The sequence below is a fragment of the Balaenoptera ricei genome, chromosome 5, assembly GCF_028023285.1.
Source record: "Balaenoptera ricei isolate mBalRic1 chromosome 5, mBalRic1.hap2, whole genome shotgun sequence".
Lineage (NCBI taxonomy): Eukaryota > Metazoa > Chordata > Mammalia > Artiodactyla > Balaenopteridae > Balaenoptera > Balaenoptera ricei.
The window spans coordinates 69,090,432-69,108,158 of record NC_082643.1 but is presented as its reverse complement, the minus strand read 5'-3'; the positions used below and the strand labels follow the sequence as shown (position 1 = coordinate 69,108,158).

Below are 17,727 nucleotides of genomic sequence, written 5' to 3'. Positions count from 1 at the left end.
TTCCTTCCCTTTTCTGCACTTGGAGGTGGTTATTTTTCACATCTGTTAATTGAATATAAAGGACTCAGCACAGTGCCTATAATATGTACATACTCGATAAGCATTACTTATAAAATTAATTAAAATTTATTTTTACCTTTTTTATGGCACTTAACATTTTCTGCTTTGTCATTAAATTCCTGTGTATTTGTTTCAGTACAGATGAACTTGAGGAATAGCCCATATCAGAAAGAATAAGACTTTATTCTTGAGATTACCTGTGCAGTTTCCTTGTGGAAGATTTGATTTTAAAAAAACTGGCTAAGCATTAAACTTTTTCTCAAAGTAATATATGCATATTTTTAATAAAAAAGCAAGAGTTTTCTGCTCACTCTTTACCACCCCCTTAGAGATGAGCTTTTTTCCCCCCTTTAATGAGGATGTCTTTAGTACTAACAATGATAAAGCATAGCACAAGAATTAAATAGAGGAAAGTTAGGTTTCTTTATCCCAGTCAAACAAAGCCTTGGAATGAAGATGATAAATACTACTTCCTCTTTATTGGTAATTCTTTTTTTTTTTTTAATAATCTTTAAAGACTGTTGCTTTTTTTTTTTTTTTTAATTTTTATTTATTTATTTATTTATTTATTTATGGCTGTGTTGGGTCTTCGTTTCTGTGCGAGGGCTTTCTCCAGTTGCGGCAAGCGGGGGCCACTGTTCATCGCGGTGCGCAGGCCTCTCACTGTCGCGGCCTCTCCCATTGTGGAGCACAAGGTCCAGACGCGCAGGTTCAGTAGTTGTGGCTCACGGGCCCAGTTGCTCCGCGTCATGTGGGATCTTCCCAGACCAGGGCTCGAACCCGTGTCCCCTGCATTGGCAGGCAGATTCTCAACCACTGCACCACCAGGGAAGCCCCTTTATTGGTAATTCTGTTTTACCTTTGTTTATTTTAGAATTTTGTAGTTCATCCTCAAACACTACTAAGTAACTGTAGATGGAAACAGTGATTTTTCTTGATGTGCGTATTAAGATTGTGCTTATAAAAGTAATACCTAGTTAAAAAGTAATCTTTGCAGGAATATTGAAGAACTGCAGAGACAAACATTTTTAATGGTTTTAGTTCTTTTGATGGTCTGCATGGCATTTCTACATAGGCTTATCACCCTATTTCTTGATTATATAACTTTAGATACCATCTGTTATCTTCCTAGTGTGATAGATGTGTATTTTACTCAGTTACCATCATTACACCTCTCCTATTCTCCTGAAGTGAAATTATATTACTCTCTTTCTTCCTCTTTTTATTTATATACCTACCCTCTGTTTCATGTACCATCAGTCTCTACTACTGTGTGTCTTTCCAAGCCTTCACCTCTTTTTCCATCTCTGCCTCCCTGCTTTGATCAGCTATATACTTCTAATATTCTGTCTTGTAACCGAAATTATCTGTGCCCTGAGAAATATTTTATTCTAAAAGCTAAACAATAAACCATAGTCGCATTATTATGACTGTGTAAATATTCTGTACTGTAGCGATAATTATACTCAAGCCCCTCAAAGAAGAAATTTTCTATGGCAAATACATTAAAAGTATCATTTTTTTTTAACACTTCATCAACTGTGCAAAGTCATACCACATTTTAATTGGGTTCATATTTGAACCATGAGTTTCTCTACCTCAAGTATACAAAGATATTCTTTAATACATTTTTCCCCAAAAAAAGTTTTCAAATTTCTTTTTCCTGTGTAAGTTCTTAAGCCATCTGGAATTAATTTTTGCCTATGTTATAAAGTAAAGATGTAATTGTCCCAGTGTTACTTGTTTATCCTTCCTGAGGGACCTACAGTGTCATCTCTCCATTCGTGTATCAAGTTTCCCTGCATGCATGGATCTATTTCTTACCTTTCTAGACTATTCATTTGGTTAATTTAACTGTCCCTGTGCTAATAATGCCACACTACCTTACTTTTGAGTTGTATAGTAAATCTGATATTTGGTCCAGCAAAATCTATCTACCTTATTCTGCTTCAGAAGTATTTTGGGGCCATTGCTCTTACATATCTATTTTAGAATCAACTTTGCAAGTTCCATGAAAAACTCTGTTGATTTTTATTAATAATTAACTCTTATATTATGTGTACAGTATGACAAACACTGTTAATTCATGTAACCCTGACAGTCTTATAAAGCAGGCATACTGTTACGACCCTCATTTTATGGACTAGGGAATTTAAGAACAGCCAGATTAAGGCCATTTTCCTAATGTCACACAATAAGTGGCAGAGGCAGGATTTGAAACTTTGTAGCCTCGCTCCAGAGTCCTTTCTCTTACTATACCATGTTATTGTTACACTGATGCTCTAGAACAGTTTGTAGGAATTCATACCTTACAACATTGAGTTAATGTATGAACAAGTACTCTCCACTTAAGGAGGTGTTCTTTAATGTGTTTCCGCTGAGTGCTATAATTGTCTCCATACACTTCTTGCACATCTTTGGTTAGATTTAGTCACAGGTACCTAATATTTTTTTTTGTTCTTATAAATGGTGTATTCATTTAAGCTCCATGTACTGTTTGTATTTGCTTGTATTTAGAAATATAATTGGTTTTTTTTTTAATTTATATGTATATATATTGATCAATATATATGTTGATCTTGTAACCTGTTACCTGTTGAACTCTCACTATATAGCTTGTCTGTGAATTTTCTTCAGGCAGTATCATCTGCAATTCCTTCCGTTTCAGACTCTTATTCCTCACCTCCCCCTGCCCCCAACCCCCTTTTTTCGGTCTTATTGTTCTGGCTAGGATCTCCGTATAATATTGAAGTACTGAAAGTGGAGTTCTTGTCTGGGGACACCCCCCCCTTTTTTTTAAAGGAAATGCTTTTATATTTATACTACTAGATTTTTACTCTTAGGTTTTTGATAAAACCCTATGTCAGTATAAGGAAAATCTCTTCTTGTTTTCCAAGGGCTTTTAAACTGTGAACGGATATTGAGCTTTATCAGATGCTTTCTGAGTTGATCATATTGTTTTCCTTCTCTGTTAATGTGGCAGATTTCTAAATTTTTCTAATATTGAGCCACCTTTTGTTTGCTGAGGTAAACCTAACTTGGTCATGATTGATTACCTTTTTATTTTTTAAAAATAAACACTGACTTATTTAGGATTTTGACAACTAAGTTCATATGTAAAATTGTTCTGTGATTCTCCTTTATTTGTACTGTCCTTAACTGGTTTTAGTGTTAAGGTTATACAAGCCACATGGGATAAGTTAGGCAATAATCTTTTTTTCCTATTCTCTGGAAGTTTGTATATTATTAGAGTGATCTGTAGTAAAAGTCACCTGTAAAAGCCATCTGGTCTTGTGGGAAGGTTTTAAATTACGCATTTAATGTCTTTAATAATTATGGGACTAGTCAAGATGTCTTTTCATTCTTGCGTTACTTAATGTGTTGGTCTAAAGTATATAATATTCTCTGTGTTGTTTAATCTCTGCAGCGTCTGTAGTTGTAGTCCCTTATTGGTTCTGATAATTTTTATGAGGTCTCTTTTTTTCTTAATCTTGTCAGAAGATTATCATGTTTTATTGGTCTAGTCTTTAAAAACCAACTTTTAGCTTTGTTTATTGTATGGTAGTTTTCTATTTACTTGATTTCTACTTTTATCTTTATTATCTCCCTTCTGTTAGATTATTCTATTTTTTCCTAGGTTCATAAGTTGAAAGCTTAATTCATTCACTTTCCATCTTTTCTAATGTAGTGTTTTTTAAGATTAATTTCCCTCCAGAACAGTTTTCATCTCTAGACTTTTGATATATTGTGTTTTTATTTATGTTCGGTTTTTAAATTATTTTAAATTTATGACTTTTTTGACCCCTGAGTTATCAGAAGTGTGTTTTAAATTTGATATATATGGAGATTATTTTCCCATAATTTTAAATTTTTACTTCTAATTTAAATTGTATGGTGGTCGGAGAACATGGTGTCTATTATACTTATCCTTTGAAAGTACATAGTATAATTTTATAGATGTTTCATATGGGTGAGAAGAATGAGTATTCTTTACCTGCCCTGGGCAGTATTCTATGTTATGTCCATTCAGTCAACTTTGTTAGCGGTATTTTGCTCGGTCCTCATGTATCTATAGTAATTTTTTTGTTTGCTTAAAGTGTCAGTAATTGAAAAAGTATGTTAATCTCCCATGATCATGGTGGATTTTTCTATTTCTACCTGCATTATTTCTATTAGTTTTTACTGTTTAAAAAGTAAGGCAATGGTGTTAGATATTTGGAAGTTTAATTTGTTCTGTCTTCTTGGTCAGTTGCATCCTCCACCTTCAAGTAGTCATCCTTTCTTCCCCGAGTAATCCTTTTTGTATGAGTCTGCTTTAATACAGCTACTCATATGGAAATTGGGGGATATTAGTATTAGTATTTTATTTTATTACTATTTTATTAGTATTTTATTTTATTTTATTAGTATTTTCCTTTTTTTCCTCCCATTCTTTTACTTTCAACCATTTTGTGTGTTTTTTATGTCTCTTCAGCATTTAGGTAGAATTTTTAAAAGTACAAATCAATAATCTCTGTCACTTAACTGATTAATTAATTCAATGCCTTTTGTATTCTGATTTTTGAGCTATTTACACTTGTCTCCCATACCCGCATTCTTTCTAATTCTGTTTTGAATTGACTGAATTTTTCAGGTGATTTTTTAAAAATTCTATTTTTCCCTACATTGTTTTGAAATAATATACTTATTTCTGTTTTTTAGTGGTTACTCTTGAAATGTAATATGCATATATCTGGTAGAAGTTTTTTTTTTGGTGAACTCTGTTGTTTATAACTTTCGCTTATTTTTGTTTATGAATGCCTTTGTTTTAGTCTTATTCTTGAAATATAATTTTGAGTACATATTTCTAGGTTGATTGTTTCTTTCAGCACTTTGAAGATGTCCTTATGTATTCTGGTTTACATTTTTTTTTTTTTTTTTAAAACCCACATTTGTTTATTTATTTATTTTTTGGCTGTGTTGGGTCTTCGTTTCTGTACGAGGGCTTTCTCTAGTTGTGGCAAGCGGGGGCCACTCTTCATCGCGGTGCACGGGCCTCTCACTATCGCGGCCTCTCGTTGTGGAGCACAGGCTCCAGACGCGCAGGCTCAGTAGCTGTGGCTCACGGGCCTAGTTGCTCTGCGGCATGTGGGATCTTCCCAGACCAGGGCTCGAACCCGTGTCCCCTGCGTTAGCAGGCAGATTCTCAATCACTGCGCCACCAGGGAAGCCCCCCTCTGGTTTACATTTTTGATGTATTGGGAAGTTCGTGGTGTATCTAATTCTCATTTGCTGTTCACCTTGCAAAATGAAGAGTCTTTATATGTTAGATCTTTAAGGTTTGTTTCTGGGTATTTACCCAGACTGTGGGTATTCACCATATGTTATTTCTATATTCTATATATAAAATAATTTTCTTTTTAATCTAGTGAAGGATTTTTGTGGGATATTTACTTTTTTTGGTCTTTTTTGTTTTTTAAGTACCATAACTTTTGTTTTTAACTATTATTATTTTTTCTCTGTAGTTGCCTTTCCCCACCTTCCTGGTTCTGCTCCTTCATGGCCTAGTCTTGTGGACACCAGCAAACAATGGGACTATTACTCAAGAAGAGAGAAAGACCGAGATAGAGATAGAGACAGAGACCGAGAACGAGATCGTGATCGAGACAGAGAAAGAGAACGCACCAGAGAGAGAGAGAGGGAGCGTGATCATAGTCCCACGCCGAGTGTTTTCAACAGGTATGTTCAGCGTGCAGGAATTTGTACACCTGTATTTTATATGCACTTTAGAATTTATATTCAGTGCCAGGATGGAAAATCCACTACAATTGGGAAAGGATTGCTTGAAGAGTAGTTAGGATAGCCATTTTAAAAGCATCAAGGCTGTTTATTCATAAGGACTTCCCACTGTCTAAAGCAGCAGTCTTCAAATTTGTTTGTTCATTTCTTCCTTAAAACAATTTTGAAAACATCGTACCTCCTCACATATTTTTATCTTGCCATCAAAAATTTTTCACCTTAAGTATAGATAGTTGGCTATATAGATATAATTTCCAGTCTGTTATAAATCTCACAATTTTAAAATAAAGTTATCATTACTCTATTAAATATATCCAGTGGATTAAGAATACTATAGTGATTTGCTAAACATCATTATCCATTTTTTAAAAATGTATAAACAAGCTCTGTAACAGTTGGAAATTCTCTGCTTCTTTTTGTGCTTGAATTCTTACTTCTGAGCCACGACCCCCAAAGAATTTTATTCTAATGCAAAATATTTTTTTTCTTGAAAAAGTTTTTTTAATTGATCCATCCTGTCAGTCTTGCCTGCAACATACCTATGTAAGTTAAAATGTATTAAAAAATTAATGACCATAAGATTAAGTATTTAAAAAATTTTTGATTTTAGTTATTTTTATATATAAATATAATATAAATTATGAAAATAATTTAACAGAACTACATTCTTTAATGTGGTGAAAGAGCTTCTTCCCATCCCTAAATAATATTTGTATCCATGAATGAATGTTACTACTGTTAGGGGAAAAAAGGCTTTGCCATTAATTATATTTCTTTCTTTCTTTTTTTTTTTTTTTTAATATATAGATGTAAGCATTGAGAAACCTTGTTCACATAAAATATGTAAATAAGAATTGATGGAATTCTGTTGCGGCTCTGTCACTCAATTATTTGAGCACTTTAAGATTTAGTGATATGTCAAAATTACACAGCTAACCTGTCATCAAAAGTTATTTTTAAGAATCTGTTAGCTCATGGCTCAGTTTTCTTAAAAGCAGATAATTGGAAACCAACTGATTGTTACTCGGTGTAATTGCTTTCTAAGACTGCTGCAATAAACGTACCATAAACTGGTTAGCCTAGAACAACAGAAATTTACTCTCACAGGTCTGGAGGCTAGAGGTCTGATATCAAGGTGGCAGCAAGTTTAGTTCCTTTTTGTAGGCTTTGAGAGAGTTTGTGCCCCGCCTCTATTGTAACTTCTGGTGGTTGTTAGCAATCCTTGGTATCCCTTGGATTGTAGATGATGCTTCACTCCAATCTGTGTCTCTGTCTTCACACAGCATTCTCCTCTCTGTGTCTGTGTACAGATTTCCCTATTTTTATAAGGATAACAGTCTTTGGATTGGGGTGCAACCAAATCCAGTCTGACCTCATCTTGCCTTGATGATTACATCTGCAAAGACCCTGTTTCCAAAGTCTTTAGTTTTCTCAGTTTCTTGGAAGAACACCAAAAGGGCTTTACCAAGACTTATCAGAAGACTACCAATTATACTTAATACTCTTTATTTTAGAGGTACCCTGTTCATCTTAATGTGCTTAGAAAGGGTTAGGAAAATGGAAATATATCTTTTCCAAAATGTCTTTAAGAAATGAAACACCTTTATGTGTATTTGATATTTATTTTCATGCAAACCTGGAGCTGCAAATTTCCCCCATTCTATTTATGGAAAATAGCTACCAAATAACTTAATTGGTAAAAGACAGCTCCTATTGTCAAGCCAGCCAGCCACATCACACCCAATTTCTATGGGAGAAAAGTCTGACTTCATTTTTCTGTTCAGTTAAATGAGTTAATCCATATTTCCTATCTAAGTCTAAGATAAAATAGTCACAGAACTCAAAATAAGGTGCTGCCTCCCCAGCACTTTGTTTTGCTTTCCTTCAGAAGGAATTTTTGGTTTTCTTTTTTTTTTACTAGTTCAGGGAAAATTCTTATGACTCCACCACACTACTCTACACGATATCTGACGTTAGAACATCCCAGGACACAGGCCAAAATATTCCATTTCTTACTTCATACTTTGTAGCAGACAGATGTATAAGAAAGGCCTAAAGCCGCATAGAAGGTTTATGGTTCTTTGAATAAAATAGGTCTTACTGACACTAATATTTTAAATTAGATCTTGTTGATGGCATGATGGTTTTTATACCCTGAGCCAATAATGTACTATAGTAAAATTGGTGAAAAGAGTGCCTTTCTTTTGTAAAAGGCCAGGAACTTGATGGAGGAGAGGTTAGCCAGAGAAGTGGCATGTGTGTTACCTGCAGGTGTATCATTAGGCAGTTCATGTTTAGGAAAGAATAAATATGGAAGTTGGGGATCTAGAAATTGATTCCCTAAAATTTTCTGTGCCATTGGAAAGAATTCATTTATTGCTAGCATGAAGAATAAAGTCAGAATTCTTTTTATGATCCATAAGTCACAAATTCAGTGCACCTTTCTATATTTTAACCCCGGTTCTCTCCCAAGGCAGTATACTGCATGCTCTAGCTACACTGAACTACTTGCTCTTCTGGAAAGCCTCATAGTTTAACACTTCCCTTCTTCATGTTATTCCTATCCTCTCTGCCTCACAAACTTTTACTGATTCTTCAAGTTTCAACTCATATTTATATGTCTTCTGTGAGCAACTCTGAACCTGAAAGAAAGAATTAATTATTCCTTCACATGCTCCCTAAGCATTTTATGTATTTTCTTTAAAGCATGTCTTTCTCTTTCAGGGTGTTGACTATCATTTTTCATCTCTGTATCCTCAGCACTTTGTACAGTAATGCCTGGAACATAATGTGTCAGTGAATAAAATGACTTACACGTGTCAGGGAGGAGGGTGAATACAATAGAGAAAAAACAGTCTTGAAAACTGTCGGTGAAACTGTGTTAGCTAGATAGGTTTTGAAATGGATAAAAATCAACCTTTATATCAAAGCATTAATTTGGGCATCTTTCTAATTAACATATCCATTTAGGTACCTTCACAATGTAGAATGAAATAAGTTAAAGATAACTTTTTTTTGTTATCAGCTATTTTTATGGATAAGATAAATGTAAGGTACACAGTTTTCTGATTTTGCTGGATGAGATGAAGTAATATATCAGTTCAAGATGTGAGCATGTGCTTGATTCGGACAGCATTTGTTTTGTTAGATGTGATCATGTAATCATATACTTCTTAATCCAGAAAGGTCCTTAAGGGTTATCCAATCTAAATTTTGATTTGTCAGATGAGGAAATGGAAACATAGAGAAATTAAAGCAACAGTAGAGCCATACTATCTACTGGAAATATCGTTGAGATATTACTTAAAATCCTTTCTAGTCTTGAAATTAGGTAGTTTAAATATTCTATTACTTTTCATTTGTTTTTATTACTCTTTCTCTACTTGATTTTTTTTTTTTTTCTTCTTTCCGGAGTGGTGGGGAACCAGATTCATTCTTTCATTCATGTAACTGACATTTTTTTTAACATCTTTATTGGAGTATAATTGCTTTACAATGGTGTGTTAGTTTCTGCTGTATAACAAAGTGAATCAGCTATACATATATATCCGCATATCTCCTCCCTCTTATGTGTCTCCCTCCCACCCTCCCTGTCCCACCACTCTAGGTGGACACAAAGCACCGAGCTGATCTCCCTGGGTCATGTGGCTGCTTCCCACTAGGTAGCTGTTTTACACTTGGTAGTGTATATATGTCCATGCCACTCTCTCACGTAACTGACATTTTTTGAGTCCCTGTTATGTACCAGGCACAGAGTTGTGTGCTGAGGATACAGAATTACTCATACACTGTCGTTATAGATTTAACCATATAATATTGTCACGATAGCTAGGACTGGTTAGAAGTTTAAACTTTATGTAAAAAAAGTGCAAGAAGAAACTCCATAGGATTTATTAATCTTTTTCCTTCCTGTAGCTCCTAATAATATGGCATATACATTGTAGGCACCTGGTAACATTTTATTGACTAAATAAGTAAAGGTATGGTACATACATACATGTTTGTGTGTATGTGTGTGTATGTTGAAGTATATGTTTTGAGTTTGTGTGGTGGGACGTGCTGTTAATAACTTCAGTCACATAAGTGCATGAATTCTGTTAAGTTCAAGGGCATTACTTTCTGGGAAGTTGAATTGTTTCTAATGTAGTTAAAATTAATATATTTGAGATAGTACTGTTATCTCTAGAATGTACATGTTCACACGGTAAGGAGCTTAATGCAAAACTTCATAGGAAAGAAGTCTGAAATGAATTGCTCTGCTAGAGCTCGTAACTTTTCTTTGCATAAATAATAGTGTTTATAAAATTCTTTGTCCATTTCAAACACACTCATGCACAAATGCTACTTAATTTTTATTGAAGCTAAAAGTGTTAATGGTTAAACCATATTTGATTTTCATGTTGCTAGCTGTAGGGCATCAGGAGTAATGTTTACTTAAATCTGACTAAAAGTTCAAGGCCAGAGAGGGAAAAAAAGGTGGAAGAATTTTGTGTTGTTCTGAATTATCCCAGGAATAAAGTGTTCTCTGGAAAATCCAAATGAAGTATAAGTAAAGGCCATTTTTTTCTCAAGACTGAGATTTCAGCAATATGGCATGTAATATGTGTTGTGTTACAAATTACAGTCATTGTTTTGAAAATTACAGACCAGTTTCAACATCTGTTTTTTAGGCCGCTTAACTGTGGGCCAGAGAGAAGGCTGGTCATTCTAGGGTGTTTGAAGTGAGCTCTAATGATTTCCAGGCTCAGAGAAACCTTTGTGCTGCAGCTGCTTATCAGAGAAGGGGTCTTTATATTTTGTGTACGAGACCAAATTTTCCACCATCTGTAGGAAGGGTCCCATCAGATGGCTACCTTCAGAATCTTAAAGGCCTCAAAGCTAACAAAAATTGGTGTTAGGGTGAGAGGGAGAAAAGAGGGTTACAAAGGACAAATTATGAGATAATTGACCTTAGTTATTTTTAGGTAAATCCAGTTGGAATCATTACAAAGAACCTCATTTTTAAAGAGGATAATATTAATGCTAATATTTGTTATGGTAGGTGTGAGTTTATTCTCCTTTAGAAACTTTATTAGAAACAGTCACCTTTACAAAAAGCGTTCTGCTTCTGAAAATTTTAACATTAAATTTAATGAAGATGGTGAGCCTGCCTGTTAGCGGCCATTTGAGGGCCTGCTCTTGTTCCAAACACTTTGTTATTTATTGCCAGTTCTGCAACAGCCCTGAAAAAGACTGTTGCCAGTTTCACAGATGAGAAAACTGAGTGTTCACAGAGGTTAAGTAACTTACCCTGGGTCATACACTTAGTAAATAACAGAGTCAGGACATGTTCCTGGGCCTGCTCTGCACGGGCTCTTCCTGCTACTCCACGCTGCCTGTCATGGTGCATTGCCTTTCTGATGACACGCTGCCACCTTCCCAGTGCCAAGTACACATTTATGATTAGAAAAAAAAATCGTGTTTGTGTATGTATATATGTGTCCATATGTGTGTGTGTGTGTGTGTGTGTGTATATATAATCCATATATATATGCATATATGAATACTTTTTAAAATAACATTAAAAATTATCACAGGCAATAATAACTTGGTCAGCAATATGACTTGGCTTTAGGTGTCACACTCCTGAATTACCACTTTTGCTAAGAGACCACAGTTAGGCTGATTTGTTTTTATATGGCTTATACTTTCACCTGATTCTGTCTCCTGTTATTCTCTCTCAGATTCCTTAACATCTTGACGCTATGTACAAATTCTAATTTAATAATTTGTATTAAACATATATTTCTAGAAACCAAAGCTCTTTAGCACACAGTGTTCTAAAAGATATTTTTATTCATTCTAAGAGAGTTTACTGACATTAGGATGTAGAAAATGTTGACTTCTATGCTGAACAAAAAGAAAAACTAGACTTGAAGGATTAAGAGAAAAATAGAAGTATGTCTGCATTTTCACGAAAGGACACGACAAGAGAGACAGGTCTAAGAAGGTAAAGATGACTACCATCAGTCCCAGTTTCACTAGGTCCATTCTCTCCAGAATCAGAAAATGGAGGCAGAGCTTAATATGGATTTGAAGTTGTTCCCATGGTCCCCTCCCTCCAGCTTCCTCCTCCCCCCTCCACCCCCTGCCCCGCCTTCCTCATCACACAGACAGTGTTAAGTTATTGGGATGTCAGAATTCAAGTATGTCCACAGGCAATTTTCTGCCTGCATTTTGTGTGGATATTGTGGAAGTTGTTTTTTTTTTTTCCAGTCTTTTTCATAACACTTTATGATCAGCGCCACTTTTCTAACAGGATTTGCTCACTTCGTGTTTCTTTGTCACATTTTGGTAATTCTCACAATATTTCAAACCCTCCACCAGCAAAACGTTATGACTTGCTGAAGACTCAGGTGATGGTTAGCATGTTTTAGCAATAAAGTATTCTTAATTAAGGCATGTACATTGATTTTTTAGACATAATGTTATTGCACACTTAACAGACTACAGTATAGTGTAAACAACTTATATGCATTGCGAAATCAAAAATTCGTGGACTTGCTTTATTGTGATATTTACTTTATTGGTCTGAAACTGAACGTACGGTTCATATCATTGAGGTATGCCTGTATTCATAAATTTGCACATCTACTAAGAATGCCAATATGACAGTTTACAATTGCCTTTCTAATTTTCACTGGAAAATGGAAGTTGCTTTGATGTCACTCTGTTCTTAATGTTTATACCACTTCATTAGATGAATATATACTTTATGTGATTCAAAAACTTAAGAACCTTTATCTACTTTCCACTATGTCGTCATAAACCAAATATTTTTAATATATTTTTAGAATCTTAACTGTGTGCCTAAGATTTTATAAATATCATAAGAATTTTGGTTGGAAATCTGAGATATACGAACATGCTTTTATCTAAAAAGTAAAACGAAGCTGCTGATTAAAATTTAAATCAGTTACAGCTCCCAATTTTTGAAGAAAAACAGCATTTATATAAAATTTCTACCCTATAACTGTGAAAGCACAGAACAGACTTGGCCCTTTAACATAATGTGTAATTATTATATATTTTGTATTCTTGTATTAGATCTAGTACTAATTTGGGAACAGCATTGTTTTCCTCTCAGTTCAACAAATATATACTTTGCGCCTATTCTGTGTAAGATGCTAACATTGGGGCTTCCGGTTTGGACTCGGGTCACATCTTTTGTAGCTTGAAGTCATTCAGAATCAACAATCCAGTTGTCAAGAAAACTTGTTTCTATTCTGATTTCAGTGATGAAGAACGATACAGATACAGGGAGTATGCGGAAAGAGGCTATGAGCGCCACAGAGCAAGTCGGGAGAAAGAAGAACGACACAGAGAAAGACGACACAGAGAGAAAGAGGAAACCAGACACAAGTCCTCTCGAAGGTTTGCTCTTTAATAGTGAATCATTTTGAAGCCAAGAGAAATTGATTTGACTTCAGGAAGTAAAAGCAAACATTTCTAAGTAACCACTAGAGCATATATGTGTTCCTAATTGGAAGACTATAGTTGGTTCCTTATAGGTTTCAACAAAGATATTGAAATCTAACCAGATTATAATTCCCATAAGTCAAAATTAGCATGGAATAAAAAATATGAGAATTAGACTTACTACATTATCTTGGGTGGGGGAGAGGAATTTGTCATTTGAATCAGTTTTTAGTAGTAAACGTTATTAAACAAACTGATGTTCAGTTTAATCAAAGAAAATTCAGGGCCTTGTAGTCCCCCCCCCCAACCCCAAAAAAAATCAGCATTAAATTTTAATGCCTATTGTTTGCCTAAAATCAACTCTAGGAAGTATTTCCTGTTCTGATCTAGTGCTTCAGTTTCTAATTTGTAGTTAGTCTTTTAGAATAAAGTATATGGGCCCTAGCGGCCCTCTTGGCATAGTGGGCAGTGTGTCAGTCTCATAATCTAACGTATATGGTTCTTAGGGTTCTAGGAGAATATCAGTGAAGGTGAGCATTAAATGTAAATATAATCTCAGCATAAAAGTCACATAAAAAATGATTACTCCCCAAAATGTGTTTGAGAAAAAGAAAGTATTAGATTATTTAAAACCCACTGTTATACCGAGAATTTACCTAAAGTAGGTTGATCTGTCACTACTTAAACATTTTTAAGAATACACCTTTTTTCTTTAGTAATAGTAGACGTCGCCATGAAAGTGAAGAAGGAGACAGTCATAGGAGACACAAGCACAAAAAATCTAAAAGAAGCAAAGAAGGAAAAGAAGCCGGCAGCGAGCCTGCCCCTGAACAGGAGAGCACCGAAGCTGCACCTGCAGAATAGGCGTGGTCATGGCCTTTTGTGTGCAGTAGTGCTGGAAGTAGATGCTATACATCTTCTTGTTTTTCTGGATGATGTTTAAGAAATTTGCCTTTAATCTTGTTCTGTTTGTTAGTATGAAAATTTAACTTTTTTCTTCTAAAATAAAAGAGTGAATTTTTCATGTTAAGTTAAAAATCTTTGTCTTGTAATATTTAAAAAATAAAAAGACAGTAATGACTTTGTATCGAAGAAAGTAATGTGAATGAGTCACTCAGCAGGGAATTTAAAGAGCTATGTTTAGCTGTGTACATAATATCTGATTGATAAAGGTCAAGGTTCCCTCTTGGCCAGTTTCCTTGAGTTAGTTAGTTAATCAAATACCAGTCTCTTAAGAAGTTGCACTGCAAAATGCATCAGAATGCACCTCTGAGTTGTCTTGAGATTAAAACTAGTCTTTCTTTTATCATCACTGCTGTGGCACTGTTGCTTTGCATCTTAAAGAACTCCTCATACAGTTTTGATACTGCAACTTTTTGATAGCAGGTTTTCAGTGTTCTAAAATTTGGGTTCATGGTGAAACTAAAGGGGAACTTTTCTATCCAAAGTAATAAAATCTAACGGTATTTGGGTGGCCTGTGAAATAACTTGCCCTAAATGTAGTTTCTGGCAGGCACATGGACAAATACTCGTCACTGTGACACAAATTTGAATTGCCTCAACGCCATCTTTTATGAGCTAGGTCAAGCTGGTTTGGCCTTTCTTGATGCTTCTTCCAAGGCTCATTGGTTGAGCAGCACGTAGAGTTTGTATACAGTTACTAGCTATACTGTGAATAAAAATAAATAAGAGCCTTAGATTAGTCATTTCCCATTACATTTAAGAAAGTACAAGTTTATATAATTCTGTGCACATTTTTAGGGATAGCCCTTAGAAGGTATTTGTCAGTGATGGTAGCAACATGGTTTTGAAAGAATGAATTACTAGGAACTTTTAAATAGTGATAATAGAAATGAACTTAGTATCACATACTAAAAGACAGCTATATAATTTTTGAAAAATATTTATTTCTCATTTGATGAACATTTTTCAGCAATGCACTTTTAAAATCCTCTGCCTGGAAATTGTTTTTAAAATGCCCATAATGTACCCTTTGCAGACCTCAGCATATACCAGATTTTAATTTAACTGTATGATTTGAATTCAGTGGGGGCATACAAACCATGTCAGCTGTTTAAGAGCTTTTTATTGAATAGAAAAATATAAAGTTCAGAGTAATGAGAAATGCTCCACACTGAATAAAAACTATTAGTAATGTTTATATTTTGAGAATTATATTTTCTGAGGTGTAATTGGCTTTTCATTAGATCCTTTTTCTGACATTAAAGTTTATATTTTTACGTTGTAGCCTTCAAATGCAAAAATTGACAAGATAAATCGATTGTTTCAACTTAGCTTATTTGTGATTTCCTGTTTTTCTATGACCCATCACTGATTCTATAAAAAAGTGCCAGGCCAAGAAGCAATGGTGAGAGTAATTTTTCCTTTAAGTTCTTTTAGCATCCTTGCCAAGCAAGCATGTATCATTCCTGATGTACTTCTGCCATTGACAGCAAGAAGAATATCACCACATCTAAAAAAAAAATAAATAAGGCACATGATTAACATTTTGAGCCACGGCTGAAGTTAATGCAAGTTTTTGTGGTGGTCCTAGTTTTTGCTTCATCTGTCAGTTTTAGTCATATTATCAATACTTCTAATTAAGGTTCTCCCTACACCCCTCACTTAAATTCTTCAAATTCTATCGTTCAGCTTGTTTTAGAAAGAATGCTAAAAGTATAGGAAGTTGCTGTATGGGACCAAGAGTTAACAAATCATTTTGGATTTCTTAGAAATGGAATGCTGCATAAATGTTTTAAATTTCTTACCAATAAAAAAAGATACAATAAATAGGTGCCTTATTTCAAATGGGGCCAGGCTTTTTGCACGTATAAAACACAATCTTTGAATATAAGTTTTTTGTTAAGTAGTCATTATTATTACCTGATTCTTCCATCGTTGTATGCTGGTGTTCCTTCAACAATGGATTTGATAAAAAAAGGTTTGTTCCCATTGTATTCTTCATAACCTCCTACAATGCAGAAGCCCAGACTTCCAGCTGTGTTTCTTCGCAGTATAACATCTTTACAGTTGTACAGGTACCTGAAATAGAACGAAATCAATGTAAATGCACAGTTAATTTGAACTCATAGTAATTACTGTGATTCATCTCCCATTCCCTTTATTGGCGTTATTTTTTTTAGGCTTAATAGCACTGGATGGGTCTCACTCAAAATTGTGTCATAGCCCAGTGACCTTTGTGCTTTTAGCTGGCTTTTTCTAACTGAACTTCTCTTTTCCAGAGCTAACCACCCTTTTAAAAGTGACACCATCTATTATGTTCTGTTTATATGTCTACTGGGAAAGAATCATTTCTGGCTTAAAGAAGATTTAATTTCTCAACTTACATTAAAAAGTTAGTTATGCCTAAATCTTTACTGATGAACCACATTCAAGCATACTTACAGATACCGTATTTTTATTTCCTTATGGATGTAAATAATTTTTAATGAAGGAAAAATTCTTTGAATAAATGGTTAATATCTCAGTGAAAAAAATTTAAATGTAACCCTAATTAATTCATTGGCTGAAGTTCTGACTTGAAAGATACCAGTTTATACATAGTTCTACATGTTTGATAGGTTGCATGCAGGCAGCGTAATATAGTGAATGGAGATTGAGGTGCATTTAAAGGTTGTAAGAATGATTCATACTGAAGGAGAAAAAACCGGCGGTAAACTGAATAGCAAGTTATAACAGGAATGGGAGAAAGACCACAGGTCTTTTGTCAATGGGTAGAACCCTCAGCTAAAATAGAAAATTAGATTGAGGAAGCTCTTCCTTTTATTATTCGGTGGCAGTTGGATCAGTGTTAACATAGGTGCAGGCTAAGTACAAAACTGTGTTACAGTTATGACAGAGGTATGTCAGCAGCTGGATTTGACTCCAAAATCCCCCAGTCCAGGAACTGGTTTGAAAGAGAATTAGCATTTTCATGTTGGTAAAAGTCAAGATTTGGTGATTTTGTTTATAAACTGTACCTTGAAATACTAATTTTTTTGAAAAACCAATAAAAAGTCTCTTGAGAAATGTTCTGGTGATGAAGTTGGTCATTACATTTGTTACTGACCTTGCTAATCAATGTAACATGAATTTTTCATGGCATTTCGACTCCCATTTGAAGTAAAACAAGCTTTGGGTTTGTCTGGTGGGTAACTTTAAAATGTAGTGCTAAAATTCAACTCAATTTTGTTTTGTATCTGTTGTCATACATATATATCATTTACAATAATTTCTTTCGCTGAAATTGCTGAAAAATATGAATTTCGTTAAATGAAACATAACCATATTTTTATTATAAAATATTCATTTGCTGTATTTCACAGTAATACTTGATGTTAGTAAATTCATCCTGTAGGAGTTGTGGTGTGTTTGACGCCACATTTACACAGTGGCTCACTGACTGCTCATGTTCAAAGCAGGTAATTGTTC

The 17,727-nt window shown here is 34.5% G+C and overlaps 2 protein-coding genes across 35 annotated transcripts in view; one reads left to right on the top strand and one right to left on the bottom strand.

Moving 5' to 3' along the window:
* FIP1L1 (factor interacting with PAPOLA and CPSF1) overlaps window positions 1-17,325 on the top strand; it is a 68,376-nt gene extending 51,051 nt beyond the window's left edge. For 24 of the 30 annotated variants that reach the window (XM_059923008.1, XM_059923005.1, XM_059923000.1 and 21 more), the window contains 3 exons: window positions 5,565-5,778; window positions 13,114-13,251; window positions 14,013-17,325. In XM_059923008.1, coding sequence (XP_059778991.1) covers window positions 5,565-5,778; window positions 13,114-13,251; window positions 14,013-14,160 — 500 coding nt within the window. In that variant the 3' untranslated portion in view covers window positions 14,161-17,325. The remainder of the gene's footprint in view (window positions 1-5,564; window positions 5,779-13,113; window positions 13,252-14,012) is intronic. The other 6 variants (XM_059923021.1, XM_059923020.1, XM_059923018.1 and 3 more) reach the window with 2 other exon arrangements.
* The window catches only part of LNX1 (ligand of numb-protein X 1), a 220,692-nt gene continuing 217,313 nt past the window's right edge, over window positions 14,349-17,727 (bottom strand). For 4 of the 5 annotated variants that reach the window (XM_059922988.1, XM_059922987.1, XM_059922990.1 and 1 more), the window contains 2 exons: window positions 16,180-16,338; window positions 15,184-15,769 (listed from right to left, as the gene is read on the bottom strand). In XM_059922988.1, the coding sequence (XP_059778971.1) occupies window positions 15,634-15,769; window positions 16,180-16,338 (295 nt within the window). In that variant the 3' untranslated portion in view covers window positions 15,184-15,633. Of the gene's footprint in view, window positions 14,966-15,183; window positions 15,770-16,179; window positions 16,339-17,727 lie in introns of those variants that run through there. The other variant, XM_059922989.1, reaches the window with a different exon arrangement.